This window comes from Panthera leo, chromosome B4 (genome assembly GCF_018350215.1).
Source record: "Panthera leo isolate Ple1 chromosome B4, P.leo_Ple1_pat1.1, whole genome shotgun sequence".
Classification (NCBI taxonomy): domain Eukaryota; kingdom Metazoa; phylum Chordata; class Mammalia; order Carnivora; family Felidae; genus Panthera; species Panthera leo.
Genome location: NC_056685.1, coordinates 13,719,266 through 13,734,402, shown reverse-complemented (window position 1 = coordinate 13,734,402; position 15,137 = coordinate 13,719,266). Strand labels below are relative to the sequence as shown.

Genomic DNA, 15,137 nt, shown 5'->3' with positions numbered 1-15,137 from the left:
GCGGGGCTCGCGACCACCCCGCGCCGCCCGTCTCCGCCTCGGCCCCTCCCCCCGCCCCAGGCGCCGCGAGGCGTGCCCACCCCTCCCCGCCCCCGCCGCGGTGGGCGGGCCCAGGCCGGGCGGGGCCGGTGGGCGCGGCGCCCCGGCTCCTGGCTCCGAGGAGACGGCGGGCGGCACTAGGGGGAGCTGCTGGCGACGCCGCCGCGCCGGCCCCCCACGCCCGCGGCCCCGAGCGCCGCCTCCCCAGCCCGCGCCGCCGCGATGGCGGAGGACAGCGAGTCTGCGGCCAGCCAGCAGAGCCTGGAGCTGGACGACCAGGACACGTGCGGGATAGACGGGGACAATGAGGAGGAGACGGAGCACGCCAAAGGGTAGGCGCGCGGGCGGCACGGGGCGCGGGGACAGCGCGCCGCGCGGGCTGCGCTCGGACGCCGGGTCCGGGGGCGCGGGCGGGGCCGGGGCCGCTCTGAGGGGGCGGGAGGTCCCCAGGCCCGCTGAGGTCCGGCTCCCGGGGGCTCGCGGGCGGCGCGGCGGAGGCGAGGCCCGGGGTGGGCGGGGAGGCGCGGGCCCCCCGTGCGGGGACCGGCGACGCCGCTGTCACCTGCCGCGGGGCCGGCCGGCCCCTGCTCGTCCCCGCCGCCTCCTGAGCCCGGCCCCGGCCCGCGGGTGCGACGTGCGGTCCTGGTCGGTGTGCGACTCGGCGGGACCTAGGGGAGGCGCGGTCCCCGTCCCTTTGTGGCGGCCCCGTTTGTGGGAAGTCGTCCCTTTCCGTTCCTTGTCATCCTCTCCTTAAGTCCTTCTAGACCTTCCCACCCCTCCCCCAGCCGCCGCCACCTCCAGAAAAAAAAAAAAAAAAAAAAAAAAAGAGGAGCTGATGGTGGGGGCAGTGGTTTGACATTTGCGCCGGGTCGGTTGCTCGCTGGAGGCGCGGAACTGCGGAAAGTTGTGCTTCGCGGCCGCTGCCCCCTCCCGCCCCGCGCGGAGAGCCCCCGCGGACGCGCGGGTTTGCCACTGCCCGGCGTGCCTGCAGAGCTCCGTAAAGCAGGTCCGGTCCGCTGATTTGGGTTCAGGCTTGGGGGCCAGCTCCCGCTGGTCTGAACAGATCCTGCTTGCAGAGCGGGTGTTTGATCTCCGAAGCCAGAGGCACCAAGGATTTTAGCACCCGATCAGGGTTTCCTCTGATTCCTTTTCACTGGCCGGCTCCCCTTTCTCCCCCGCAGACTAGATTTGCTCTCGCTTTGGAGAAAAGATTGCTTCCGGTTAAGGGTATTGAAGTTCTGTTTTTAGAGTCTGGGAGGGGGGAGGCGGTCATTTTAAATAAGACTGGTGTCCTGAAAGGTGGTGTTTGCATTACCCTTTTACCCCGTCGGCTTCACACTGCGCTGGTACCGAGCACTTCCTGCCGCCCCTTGGATGTGAGATTTTGCAAACCGTGGTGACTGAAGAAGTGGGTCAGCTTGAAAACATGATAGGGAGGCCTTAGACACAGATGGCTTATTTATTCAGTTCATGGAGAGGATTCTTTCAGTGATTGACGATTTAAAGTGTAAAGCATTTGCATTCTGTTTAACGTCTGCTTGGAGATTTGTTTAAGAAAAGAACTTTTACTGAGCTTTTAATGTGTTAGAAAATATTAAAAGAGATCAAGAAAAAGAAAAGCTGACTAAATCTTTCTCCCATTTGCAAGTCGCTTTTTTTTTTTTTGTAATGAATTCTTGGGTGGCGCCTCCAAGTACCGAATGTTACAATTCAAGTCTAGAATTTCTTTTTTTAAGAGGAAAGGAAATTCTTACAGAAATCTGAGCCTGAGTTCTGTTTATGCAGTGATAGAAATGTGCCTGTGATAGCTAGCTAAATATAAATTCGCTTTTGAGACAATAGCGTTAGTGCTAGAATGGGCCCGGGTGCACATGGGACGGGTTACCCCAATAACTTCAGCACCTGTCCATTATCTTTCTGAGGAGACCCTGGACTTTTCTCTTCTCCGCTGTAATTTCTGTTATTAAGTCTTTGGAAGGTTTCATCTGTACCTCCTTGCCTACACAGTCCAGAACGTCCATGCTACAGAGAATTATTTATCTGTGTGTCCACTGATCTGGGAAGCCGTGGCTCCCTTGGCTGTGTGAATTTCCCGGATCGGCGCCCAGAGGCATCTCTCTGTCCCCTTCAGAGGTTTTCAGTCTTGTACATCCACATAGCATATATTAGCACAGTTACTCGAAATGTAGAGATGCCCAGTAGACAAGTGTTTTAACCAAGAACGGGTAATACAACAGCTTCTAGTGGTAAGAGATTGATATAAAAGGATTTTTTTTGGTAGTCTGTTAAATGTGAGGACAGCAGTAAAAATTCATGTTGCTGGGCTTGTTGGACTGCTTTTTTGGGGGGTTTGAATTTCGATGGTGTGTGCCAGATTTGGGGGTATTCGTGTTTTATTTGACTTGTGTCCTGATGGTATGGCTCAGTGAAACCTGGATTTTTTTCTTACATCGCTCCAGTTTGTAAATGTTAACATTTGAAAAGAGGTTTTCTCTGCTTGACCTCTTCCTTCTCTACCAGTTTAAATTAAATTACAAATAAGGAGCCTTTGGAGGAATGCGTAGGTAAACACTCTACTTTTTAATGATGAATTGTTGAAGCGGCGCCTGGCTGGCTCAGTCAGTAGAACCTGCCACTCTTGATTTTGGGGTCTTGAGTTCGAGCCCCACGTTGGGTGTAGAGATTACTTAAGAATGATGAATTATCGCTTTGAGGCCGCGAGGTATGGGTCAGTACACAAAGCAGTGATTTACTAAATCTATCCTGGTGGCCAGAAGGAATTAATTTCCTCCCACTATTGAGTATGCAGTTGATGCTTGAACAACACTGGTTTGAAACGCACAGGTCCGGTTATACACGGATGTTTTTCCATAAATACAGCACACTATGCAAATATTTTGTCTCTTCCTTATGATGTTCATAATAACATTTTCTTTTTCCAGCTGGCTTAATTGCAAGAATACCGTATATAATCTATATACAAAATAGGTGTTCATTGACTGCTCATGTTATCAGTGAGGCTTCTGGTCACCACTGTGTCATTAGTAGTTAAGTTTTGGGGGAGTCACAAGTTATACAAAGATTTCTGACAGCGTAGGCATTCAGAACCCTAACACCCCCGATGTTCAGGGGTCAGCTGTCATGTATTTACTGCTTGTTTTAGACATATTAGTTGCAACTAGAGCCTTAGATAAAAGGAAAATACCAAATTAGATTCTTTTGCACCAAAATGTCAACATTACTATGTATGCTTTTTTTCTTTCATTTTCATGGAATTTTCTTTATGGACTTAAAAGATCATTGCATTTTTGTGGATAATATTTCAAGCCCATGAATGAAATGTTTTATGCTCTGTGAAAAGACCAATAAAGGATTACCTAGATTGTTTAAATAACTCCCTTGTAACATATGCCTCACAATTAGGGGAAGTAACCTTGTAAAGAGCATGGAGGGAACTTGAAAACTGTCAAGCAAATTGGAAGTTCTAAAGTAATTGTGTTTGTACTGTAATTTTCTTAGCAAAGACTTTCTAAGTAGATGAAATTTTACTTCAGTCCAGCTTTCTATGTGAATAATTAGAAAGGGTTCAGATGACTGAAGGTTTCTGTTCTACTGGGGTTGACTGTGCTACTAAAGAGGTTCCCTTTAGGGTGACTTCCCGTGCAGCTTTCCCAGGTGGGTTTGAGGTTAGGTAAATACTCATGGACCTTTAATACTTCTCTCTGTTTGATGCATAGGTGGTTTCTGTTACTTTCTTCGGAAGGGATTTGGGGAAACTTTGAGGACAGGGCAAATTTCACTATTTTCTCATTCTTGCCCTTTTTTTTTTTTTTTTTAGTTTATATTTAATTTGAAAGAGAGAGGGTGCACACAGGAAGGGTAGAGAGGGAGAAAGAGAATCCTAAGCAGGCTCTGCACTGTCAGCATGGAGCTCGATGTGGGGCTCGAGCCCGCGAACTGCCATGAGATCATGACCTGAGCTGAAAGTTGGACCCTTAACCAATTGAGCCACCAGGCACCGCTGGTCCTTGCCCCATTTTATGCATCTTTTCCCCATTTGTAAAGTACACCGGGTGGTGGTAATTATCTCTTACTCGGCCTGCCACACCTCACATGAAGCATAGTTATTGGCCAGTGTTGGAGGCATAGTCACACAATTGGCCCCAAATAAAATTAGCATTCAGGTCGGCAACAAAACCAAATTCCTTTTCTGGCTTTACCAACACCGATTTTCACAATGCAAAAAAAAAAAAAAAGGAAAGAGAAAAACATTTTCCTAGACAGATTGATGGCTTTTATCTCCTTCCCACCAAGAGCGTTTTCCTCAATATTCAGTGTGGTGGAATAGGAGGCAGCTACCAGGAATATTTACCTAGGGAGTAACATAAACATTTATGAATATGCCGTTGTTGGCAGATGAATGGCCAAATTATTCCCTGAGGTAGATATGAAATAGCTGTAGTATTTGAGGGTTATTCTGAGACATTTTTAAGACTTTTTTTTTTTTTTTTTCTCCTTAGAAAAATGAAGGTCTGGTATTTGGTAAAGATTAAATCTTTGGATTGAACAAAGAACAAAGAACGTAACCTCTCTTCTCCCACACCCCATATAGGGGGGACATTGAAGTTATTCTCTGCACAGTATATTGTTCTTTCTGACTTTATCTGTGTATCATTGAGACCGGCTGTGGGAACTTCGTAGGATAATTCAAAGCTGCCCTTTCTGAAATCTGATCTGTTGTCAACTGTGTAGATCTAAATGGAAAGGTGTGTTAACAGCTTATGCCCAACAACTCCCTCAATTCCAGTAACAGTCTGAAATCATCAAATGTCTGCTCTGACTTGCATCTGAAATGTGATATCACTTTGGGCTCAGAACAAACTTTTTCCAGAAGTTTACCTAAACTCTGGAAAATATCAAGGTATGGGACACACTCTTCATCATGCTGAAGTTGTTTGTTAACACAAGTGTCCACACTAAATATATAGGAGTTAAAGTCAGTTGCTTAGTTAACTCAGGGAGTGGAACCAAATTCTGTACCAAGTTCAAGAAAAAGTTGGTTGATTTTTTTTTGTTGTTGTTCTTGTATTTGAAAATATGTTTCTGACTTTTATTCATTTTAAGAGTAAAATATGCAGTATTAAAAGTTCAAGCAGGGGTGCCTGGGTGGCTCAGTTAGTTAAGTGTCCAACTCTTGATCTCAGCTCAGGTCTTGATCTCAGGGTCATGAGTTCAAGTCCCACTTTGGGCTCTGCAGTGGGTTTGAAGCCTACTTAAAAAAAATTCAAACAATAAAGTGTATAAAGAGTTGAAGGCGCCTGGTCATCTTATTTACTAGAGAAACCACTATTGACAGTTTAATCCACTAACATTGTAATGTATATTAAAAAGTGCATATTTAACATAAATGAGATCAAACTTTACATGGACTCATTTGTTACCTTGTGTTTTTCACTGACTATTAGTGTTGTCTGCTAGAACTTTCTGCAGTGATGGGAATGTCCAATAGCTGTCACTAGCCACCTGGAAGGTGGTTAGTGTGACTAAGGAACTGAATTTTAAATTTTATTTAATTTTAATTAATTTAAATTCAAATGGCCCTTTCTGTGGACAACTCAGATCATATCCTACTTTTGACTTCTTGAAGCTTCTCTGGTACTCAGAATATTTCTTTATTCTTCTGTTGTCTTTCCTGGATATTCGACATTTCTTCCTTCTAGCTCTATACCCTACTTTTCTTCGAAACTCTGAGAATGATCTTTAAGTTTTGAACAAGTATGTTTTTATCGGTATTTCTCTATCAATGTCAAAAATTAACCATTATCTAAAATATTCTACCAAGACAAAACGCGTAGGATATTTGACTTTTCTTTCCTTTACATGTTCTAGGTTTTGTTGGAATAGTCTGGAATTTTAATTCCACGTAGCTTTTTTACTTTTGCCCTTATATTCCATTAAAACTTTTTTAACTATTACATTATACTCACATCCATATTGTCAAAAACTTCTTAGACTTTCCTTTTTTGTTGCTTATCACTATTCCTTGTAAACCATACCTTCTTTTTTTGAGTACTTTTTCATTTTTTTTAAGTTTATTTGTTTATTTTGAGAGAGACAGAGTGAGTGGGGAAGGGGCAGAGAGAGGGAGACAGAAGATCCAAAGCAGGCTCTCTGAGAGCCCCGTGCGAGGCTTGAACTCATGAACTGTGAAGAATATGACCTGAGCCGAAGTTGGACGCTCAACCAACTGGGCTATGCAGGTGCCCCTCATTTTTTTTTTTTTATTAGAGTATGCAGATGATATATTTTCTGAATTCTTGTATGTCTGGAGATGTCTTTCTTTTGTCCTCATGCATAAACCACAGTCTGGGCATGCGTGTAATTCTGTAATAATCATTTTTCTCCAAACTCCACAAACGCTTTATTATCATCTGGCATTTAGTGGCACAGATGTTATTTCTCTGCCAATCTGCTTCCCTGTCTTGTATAGGAAACCTTACTCTTTCTTTGTTTTGAATTGTTTTTAGTCTAGAAGTTTCTAGGATTTTTCCCCTATCTTTCTATAACCTGAGGGTTTCTGCATCCTTTTACATCCTAGAATCACACTTTTCTTTAATATCTGAACACAGTGGCTCAAGCTCAGACAGGATGATTGCGGTTTCTTAGAGCCTGAGGCTTTCACGGTCCTCAGCCTGCCCATCACTAGCTCCAAATGCTTTAGGCTCCTTTCCATTTTCTCCTCAGACCTTTGACCCTGGGTCACTCTGTCATCCCCTGCCCCCAAGAACCACTAAGGTAAGGCTGTTGTGCACACCATTGACTGAGGGTTTTGTGAATAATGAGGGGGAGAGGTTTGATTATAGCGTAAGGGCAGAAAACAACGTATTCGCCATCAGACATCACTGTTCACCAAAGGGATTGATTTCCTGTCCGTGCCCGTCCCTGGGCCAGGGCTTCGCACATGTTCTTGGGGGTCCTCTCTCCCCGAGTGTGTTCTCTACATCTTCCCACCTTTGCCTCCTTCTCCCAAGTTCAAGGTCTGGCTAAGGTTTCCACTGAAGGTGCTAATCCCTGCCAGAGGCCCTACAGCCCTTCCTGCCGCAGTGAGATCTGTGGTCCTTTTCAGAAAAGGAGATCATAAACAAGGCTGACACCTCCAAACATGTCTGCAGAACATGAACGTGTGTCCACCTGTCTGCTCACCAGTAGGCTGGGCACGGACGCCGTGCTTGCAGGCTCTGATTTTTGCCGTATCTGGTGCACTGAACATACTGGCGGCCTAACAAAGATTTATCAAATGGATTCAGTGGTTCTTAATCCCCCTTGACAAATTAATTTCTAATTTAAAAAGTTTCCCCCTATGTGCATTAGGAATATGTGAAGGATTTTTTTTTTCTCCTAATTCTCATTGAAAGGACTTGAGATGTAGAATTCTCTGTTGGGTTCTGTGCTGCAGAGGATCCGGTGTGTAAAATAATTGCTAATTTTTTGAACTTCTGGTATGTTCTTACTTCGTGTATACATTTTTCTTGTTGAACCTTTGTAGCAACAGATGAGGAGAAGGGGGCTTTTCCAAGTTTATGTAACTTGTGCAGGCCACATTTCAGATTCAGATGTAGGTGTAGGTGTTGGGCCTCTTGCTATGTGACTGTAAACTCTCGCCTGTGCACTAAACTGCATGGACCGTAAATCAATAAAGTAGTGATTTGTTTGATAGTGTTTCACGCTTATCTCCCTGGAGGTCAGAGATTACCAACCTGAGCACCTCTTCAGTCACTTTTCTCAAGTGTAATGAGCACAGTAAATGTCAGTGAGTTTAAAAATAAATGAATGCATTTCCTCGTTTAAAAAAATTTTGCAGCTTGATTACAGAGAGCCCTCTTGAATTTCTCTTCAGGCCCGTTAAAGGACTAATTTTAATTACAGCATCAGTGTAATTTGCAGTGAGATCTTTTTTCTTCTCTTCCTGTTTCATGGCTATCTCCTCTCCCTTCTGGACCAAATTCTGTAGCTGCCCCCCCATGGCCTCCTGCAGGCCAGCATCCTTCCCCTGGTGCCCTCTGCCTCCCAGCACTGCGATGGGTCAAGCCTCCATAGTCAGTTTACTAGAAGAAGCAAAACGTGTTCGGGAGTCTGGTGTTGAGCAGCTCCCGTGGACAGCTCCCGTGGACAGCACTGCTGGAGGAATCCACTTGAGCCTGCTGGTTCCCTCTGGTTCACACTGGTTCCCAGCCCCACAGCCCGGCTGGTTTGACACTTGAGAGGGTAGTGCTTTTGTGGGTGTTTTGGGTTGCTGTAAGTTAGGAAGCTCTTCAAGCCACAGGAGAAGATCCAATGCACACATCACCCAGCAGGCATCCCAAACAGAGGTGGGATTTTAATTGTACAGTTTCTCTTTTGTGAGCACATTGTGTTTCTGTTACTGCGTCAAACACACACACACACACACACACACACACACACACACACACATACACACACACACACACTGGGGAAATATGGGCTCCTTTATTCCCACGGCAGTGTTCACTCATGTTCAAGTTCATGTAGTACATTCCCAGAATGATGGTGATTCAGTTAATATGATAATTGCCCATAATTTCTTCATTTGGTGTTTTTGGGGCATGGGGGAGGGATACTTGCTGTTTACTATCCTTTGGGTGTTGATTAACATTTTGTAGAAACTGAAGAAAAAAGCCAATGAAAGAAGAGATTTTTTTTTCTTTCCAAATGAAGTTCACAGGTTGCCTGGGTGGCTCAGTTGGACTCTTGGTTTTGGCTCAGGTCATGATCTCACGGTTTGTGAGTTCAAGCCCTGCATTGGGCTCTGTGCTGACAGTGTAAAGCCTGCTTGGGATATTCTCTCTCTGTCTCTCTCAAAAATAAATAAACTTTGGAAAAAAACTTGATTTTGCAAAAGCACATCGTTGTTGTTTTTAAAATTTTTTTTTAATGTTTATTTTTGAGAGAGAGAGAGAGAGAGAGAGAGAGAGCGAGCATGAGCAGAGGAGGGGCAGAGAGATGGGGAGACACAGAATCTGAAGCAGGCTCCAGGCTCTGAGCTGTCAGCGCAGGGCCCGTTGCGGGACTCAAACTCACAAACTGTGAGATCTTGACCTGAGCCGAGGTCGGACGTTCAACTGACTGAGCCACCCAGGTGCCCCATCACGTCGTTTTTAATAGAGAATGTCAGAATGTGTCATTAGGCAAAAAGACAGTTCCTTGGTATATATCTTAAAAAATGTGAATCTACTCTTCTTGTCCTGGAAATTCCTGTCATTGGGTGTCCCGGGAACATCATAGCCCTCGCTGGGTCCTGTGACACGACTGGCCGCTCCATCTTACGACTCGGTGGAGACTCATCATCGTTCACTCAGTCTGCTCTTGGGCTCTCGGTCCGCGGCTGCTAGGGGGCCCCTTCTCCCGAGTCAGCTCTGTCCCCTTCCTGCCGCCCGGAGTGTTTCCGTCCTCCCTGCCGCCGGCCGCGGTGTGTGTGATGGGAAGTCACAGGTGAACCCAGCAGACGTCCTGGGGCTGGCAGAGGACAAAGTAGAGGGAGCCTGGCCCCTCTTGTCACAGAACGTCCTTGTGGGGCACACGGAGACTCCCGAGAGAGAAGTGAGCTTCTGTGCCGGATGCTCTGGGATTTGGGACGTTACCCGACACAGCCCGACCCGTGTGCTAACAAATACAGCGTTGGTGTATTAGCTGTGGCTCCGTATCCACCTTAATTTCTTAAATTAAAGAATATTTTGAATAGGTTGTTGAGCGTATGGTTGCGAGATCCAAGAGGCACAAAAGGGTGTCCCGTGGAAAGGGAGTCTCGCTCTCCCAGCACTGAGTGTCCCCCTTCAGGAGCAGCTGCTGTTGCCGGCCGGTGGCCTGTCCTTGCGATGGCGTATGCCGGTCCCACGTACACAGGGACACGGGTGTGCGTGTGCACGCGTGCATGCTTACACGTGCCTGTGCAGATGGTGGCGAGTCGGACCGCTGCCGCACCTCGGTTTTCCACGTCACGGTGTATCTCTGAAATACGGATATCGGAGCACATAGACCAAGCTCTTTTTTAATTGTTTGAAACAATATTTTTAAAGTTTATTTATTTTCGAGAGAGAGAGAGAGAGCGAGCGCGATCAGGAAGGGGCAGAGAGAGAGGGAGACACAGAATCTGAAAGGGGCTCCAGGCTCCGGGCTGTCAGCACAGAGCCCGACGCGGGGCTCGAACTCACGGACCGCGAGATCGTGACCTGAGCCGAAGTCGGACATTCAACTGACAGAGCCACCCACGCAGGCACCCTGACCAACCTCTTTTTTTTGAAAGGCTGTATGGGGGCGCCTGGGTGGCTCAGTCGGTGAAGCGTCCGAGTTCAGCTCAGGTCACGATCTCACAGTCCGTGAACTCGAGCCCCGCGTCAGGCTCTATGCTGACGGCTCGGGGCCTGGAGCCTGCTTCCGATTCTGTGTCTCTCTCTCTCTCTGCCCCTCCCCCGTTCATGCTCTGTCTTTCTCTGTCTCAAAAATAAATAAACGTTAAAAAAAATTTTTTTTTAAAAAGGCTGTATGTTGGGGGCACCTGGGTGGCTCAGGGTGGCTCAGTCGGTGTGTCCAACTCTTGAATTCGGCTCGGGTCATGATCCCAGGGTCCTGCTGAGCATGGAGCCTTCTCAGGATTCCCTCTCACTTTCTTTCTCTCTCCCCTCCCCTTTCTGCTCCCTTCCTCTGCTCCTCTCCCCCGCCCGCATGCTCACTCTCTCTAAGAAAGAAAGAAAGAAAGAAAGAAAGAAAGAAAGAAAGAAAGAAAGAAAGACAGGGAAGCTAAAAAGTTGAATGTTGTATCAGTCTGTCCCCTGTGAATAGATCATGAGGTTGTTTCTGTTGTTTTTTTTTTTTTTTTGTGCCAGTAAGCAGTGCTGAAATTAATATCTTTGTATGTATATCACTTCTCCAAAATATTTTTTTTTTTAATTTTTTCTTAATGTTTTTTTAATTTCTGAGGCAGAGAGAGACAGTGCCTGAGTAGGGGAGGGGCAGAGAGAGAGGGAGACACAGAATCAGAAGCAGGCTCCAGGCTCTGAGCTGTCAGCACCAAGCCTGACGTGGGGCTCGAACTCACAAACCGTGAGATCATGACCTGAGCCGAAGTCGGTCACTCAACCGACTGAGCCACCCAGGCGCCCCTCCAAAATATTTCTTAATGAATATTTTAGTGTCTTTTTTAGCTAACAAGCATTAGAGAGGCCGTGCGGCATATTGAAATTAGTATTAAACCAGAAATCAAGAAACTTCTGTCACTAAGCCTCAATTTAATTTGTCTGAGCTCTGGGGTGCCTCTGTGCTTTTAAAAAATTTCCTTGTCTCTTTCCTCTACCAGCCCAAAGTGGACTGTGACCTTTAGCTCCCTTCTGGATTGGGGATGGCATAGCCCTCTGTGCTTGAGAACTCCCAAGTTCACTTTTGTGATTCCAGGTGATGGCCTCACCTGTTGCTATGGCAGCCGCATCACTCCTCAGACACGGGTTTTCTCTCCACAGCCATGTAGATCTTGCCCCTCACTTCTTCACAGGATTTTTCTGGGGGAAGAGAGCAAAATATTTTGCCACACTCTGTAACTACAAGGATTTCATGTACGTATGGAATGTTTCTGTAATGAGAGATTTGATGAGGTCCGCGATCAGCATTAGGATACAGAAAAGAGGTAGAAAACAAAACTGTGTGGGGCGCCTGGGTGGCCTAGTCCGTTAAGCATCCAACTTCAGCTCAGGTCATGATCTCGCAGTTTACAAGTTCGAGCCCCGCGTCAGGCTCTGTGCTGACAGCTCAGAGCTTGGAGCCTGCTTTCAGATTCTCTGTCTCCCTCTCTCTTTCTGCCCCTCTCCTGCTTGCACTCTCTCAGTCTCTCTCTCAAGAATAAATAAACATTAAAAAATTGAAAAAGAAAAAGAAACTGATATGTAAAGGAATTTAGAAATAGGAATATCATTTGAAAAGCACACTGATATATTAACTTTACTGATGCATTAATATTAGATATAATAATGCTAATACAATATGGCAATGACTCTCAGCCAGGAACAAGATTTCTTTATGGCCTGTTAACTATATCTGCCTCTGAAAGGCCCAGAAATGGGAAAAGTCATGTAAGTAGGAGCTGCTGTATATCAGTTATTCTTTTTTTAATTTCTCTATTTTTAATTTTTTTATGAGAGAGAGAGAGGCAGGGTGTGAGGCAGGGAGAGGGCAGGGAGGGGCAGAGAGAGGGAGTCACAGATCAGAAGCAGGCTCCGGACTCTGAGCTGTCGGCACAGAGTCCTACGTGGGGCTCGAACTCACGAACCGTGAGATCATGACCTGAGCTGAAGTCAGGTGCTCAACTGACTGAGCCACCCAGGCGCCCCATATCAGTTATTCTTTCAGAAAAATACCGTGAGCATGAGTGAGAGAAGGTCATAGGAAATAGGTAATTTTTCACTAAGTTGGACTATCTTGAGGGATACACTCTGCCGACTACCTCATGCCTTTTAAAAATTTTTTTCCACTTATGTTCATCATTTCATCTTTAGGAACAGTTTTGGCCAAGAGACAAAGAGGTAAGCATTTGAGAAATTTGTTTGTTGAGGGGCACCTGGGTGGCTCAGTGGGTTAAGCATCCGACTCTTGATTTCAGCTCAGGTCATTACATGGTTTGTGAGTTCGAGTCCTGCATCTGGCTCTGTGCTGACAACGCAGATTCTCTCTCCCTTTTTCTCTGCTCCCCCACCCAAAATAAATAAATAAAAACTTTAAAAACAAAAAGAAATTTGTTGAATAGGTGAACAATTTGTACTTTGTCTTTTAATTTATGCAATAAACTTAAAGATATATTTAAAAATTTCATTTTACATTTTAAATATTTCTTCCCTTACTCTGATCTTGGACTGTCTGCAGACAGGCCTTAACTTCACAAACTGTAAATCACACTAGACTAGTTTCTTGCTAATGCATGTTGGTAAAATTTTATTGTAATTCACATTAACTCTTACCAGAATTGGGTTTTATAGGAAGTAGGCACCAGAATTGTTTGATAATAAGGAAATGATTATGGCCAGAGAACGCTAATGAGGACACATTTTCCCACATTTACATTATGGTAAGAGTTGAAAGACTAAAAAATTTGGAAGCAAGCAGATATGTCAAAAAGGGGGATTGTTTAGCAAACGGTAGACCAGGAGCGAGCAAAGGAGTCATCCAGCTGCTTCTACCCCAACTGGGCCTGGGTTGAATCTAGGGCTTACTGAAGTCACTGCCCTCCTCCTAACACCTGCGTAAACATTGACATTGTTGGCCGGTCCCACTGTGACCTCTACCCAGCTGCAGCCCCCTTGGCTGACCTTTATAATGATCTCTGACCTTCACTGGTCATAAACTTGGGGGGGCATCTCTGAGCCCTGAGCCTTCCAAAGGCAGGTCCGTGATTTACTGCTTGATTGGAGATAACGCCGCTTTGGAGAGCCTCGGACATATATTTCCTGCATCAGCCCCATGAGGAGAAGGGATGTGCTGAAAAAGGCACGAAGCCACCTAACTGATGAGGTGGCTGAAATCTTCAGGTCAGGCGATAACACAGCCACTTGATGGCAGCTGGAAGGGTGGTGACACCTCGCTCTGGACTGAGTGTTACACTCGGGAAGAAAAAGGGTAAAGGAGTCATTCTTGGAACTGCACGAATGAGCCGCTGACCAGAACAGACTGACTCTTGAATCTGAACCGTGGGTCAAATCCATTATTGAACTGGGTGGCCACATGATCAACATTGGAGATGGCTGTCCCGATCCAGCATGAGGAGAGGCTTGAGGCCAGCGCACCCAAAGGATTTGACTCTACCTCGGCCGACTTCCCACAGCTGCGGGTGCGAATTCTCCTCTGTCTGCAGGGCACTGCTAAGCACCTGTGGGTTACTTGTACCGTTCCTAACCTGCATCCAAACCTCCTCATGCATTGTCCCCTGTAGTGCCTTTCCATCTAGGCATGGGATTTGGCATCCTGAACATAACGTACACACAGCACTAAACATCTGTTATAATTCATTGAAAAACCAAGAGGCTGATAAAAAATGTTCAAAGATCACGAATAGGCAGTTGACAAACGAAGACCTAAATATTGCCAGTGTATATCTAAAAAGATGTTCAGCCAGCGGAGATGCATGGAGGAGAGGCGTTATGGTGTAGTAATTGCGTGGGCTCTGGAGCCCAGACCGGCTGGACTCGCGACCTGGCCCTTCTTCTTGCAACTTTCATCAGGTTCCTTCATCTCTTTGGATTTCAGTTTCCTCTTCTGTAAGACGAGAAGATCAGAATGATAGCACTTGCCTTACAAGTTGTGACTGTGCACAAGGTTGACATCTGTGAGGTGTGTGGTCAGCACAGCACCTGGCACGGTGAGTGCCCCACAGAGCTGCTGCCGTGGCTGGTGGGGGCGAGGATGGCAGCCAGCGCTAGATTGTTCTCCAGGGTGGCTTTGTCCGTTCACGTTTCACCAGTGGTTATACGGGCGTTCCTTTACCTCCCATCCTTCTGACATTGTTAGACTTGCAAATGTTAAACAAATCAGCAGATGAAGAGTAGAATCTGAGGCGGTTTTGTTTTCATGTTCCTTCCTGCCAGGGAGGTGGATGGAGCATCTTGTTATGACTTTTTTGGTGGTTAGAGATTCCTCTTTTGTGAAGGGCTTACTCACAGCCCATTCTTCTGTCGGTCTTTTGTCTCTTTCTTATTGATTTTTTAAATTGATTTCTCATTCACACAGCAAATATTTATTGAGGATCTTTTGTATGTCAGACACTCCTTTAGGCGCCAAAAATACAAAGGGAAATGCTGTTTTGTGCATCCTATGCACTAGTTAGAAGAAGAATAATAAATACATAGCACAATTTTAGCTACCGGTAAGTTACGAGAAGAGGTAAAGCAGGGCAATCATAAAGATAGTTAACACTGCGTGATTTCTATGTGCCATCTACCGTACTAAGTTCGTACATGTATTAATTCGTTTTCTTCTTGCAGTTCTTCCTGTCTGTTCAAAACTCCATCCTTTTACGGCTGTGGAAACTGAAGCACAGACAGGTT

The 15,137-nt window shown here is 46.0% G+C and overlaps 1 protein-coding gene across 5 annotated transcripts in view; it reads left to right on the top strand.

The window, feature by feature from the left end:
- Positions 1-225: 225 nt before the first annotated feature.
- The window catches only part of NMT2 (N-myristoyltransferase 2), a 74,607-nt gene continuing 59,695 nt past the window's right edge, over positions 226-15,137 (top strand). For 3 of the 5 annotated variants that reach the window (XM_042944988.1, XM_042944984.1, XM_042944989.1), the window contains exon 1: positions 13,463-14,452. In XM_042944988.1, the coding sequence (XP_042800922.1) occupies positions 14,371-14,452 (82 nt within the window). In that variant the 5' untranslated portion in view covers positions 13,463-14,370. Of the gene's footprint in view, positions 372-13,462; positions 14,453-15,137 lie in introns of those variants that run through there. The other 2 variants (XM_042944985.1, XM_042944986.1) reach the window with 2 other exon arrangements.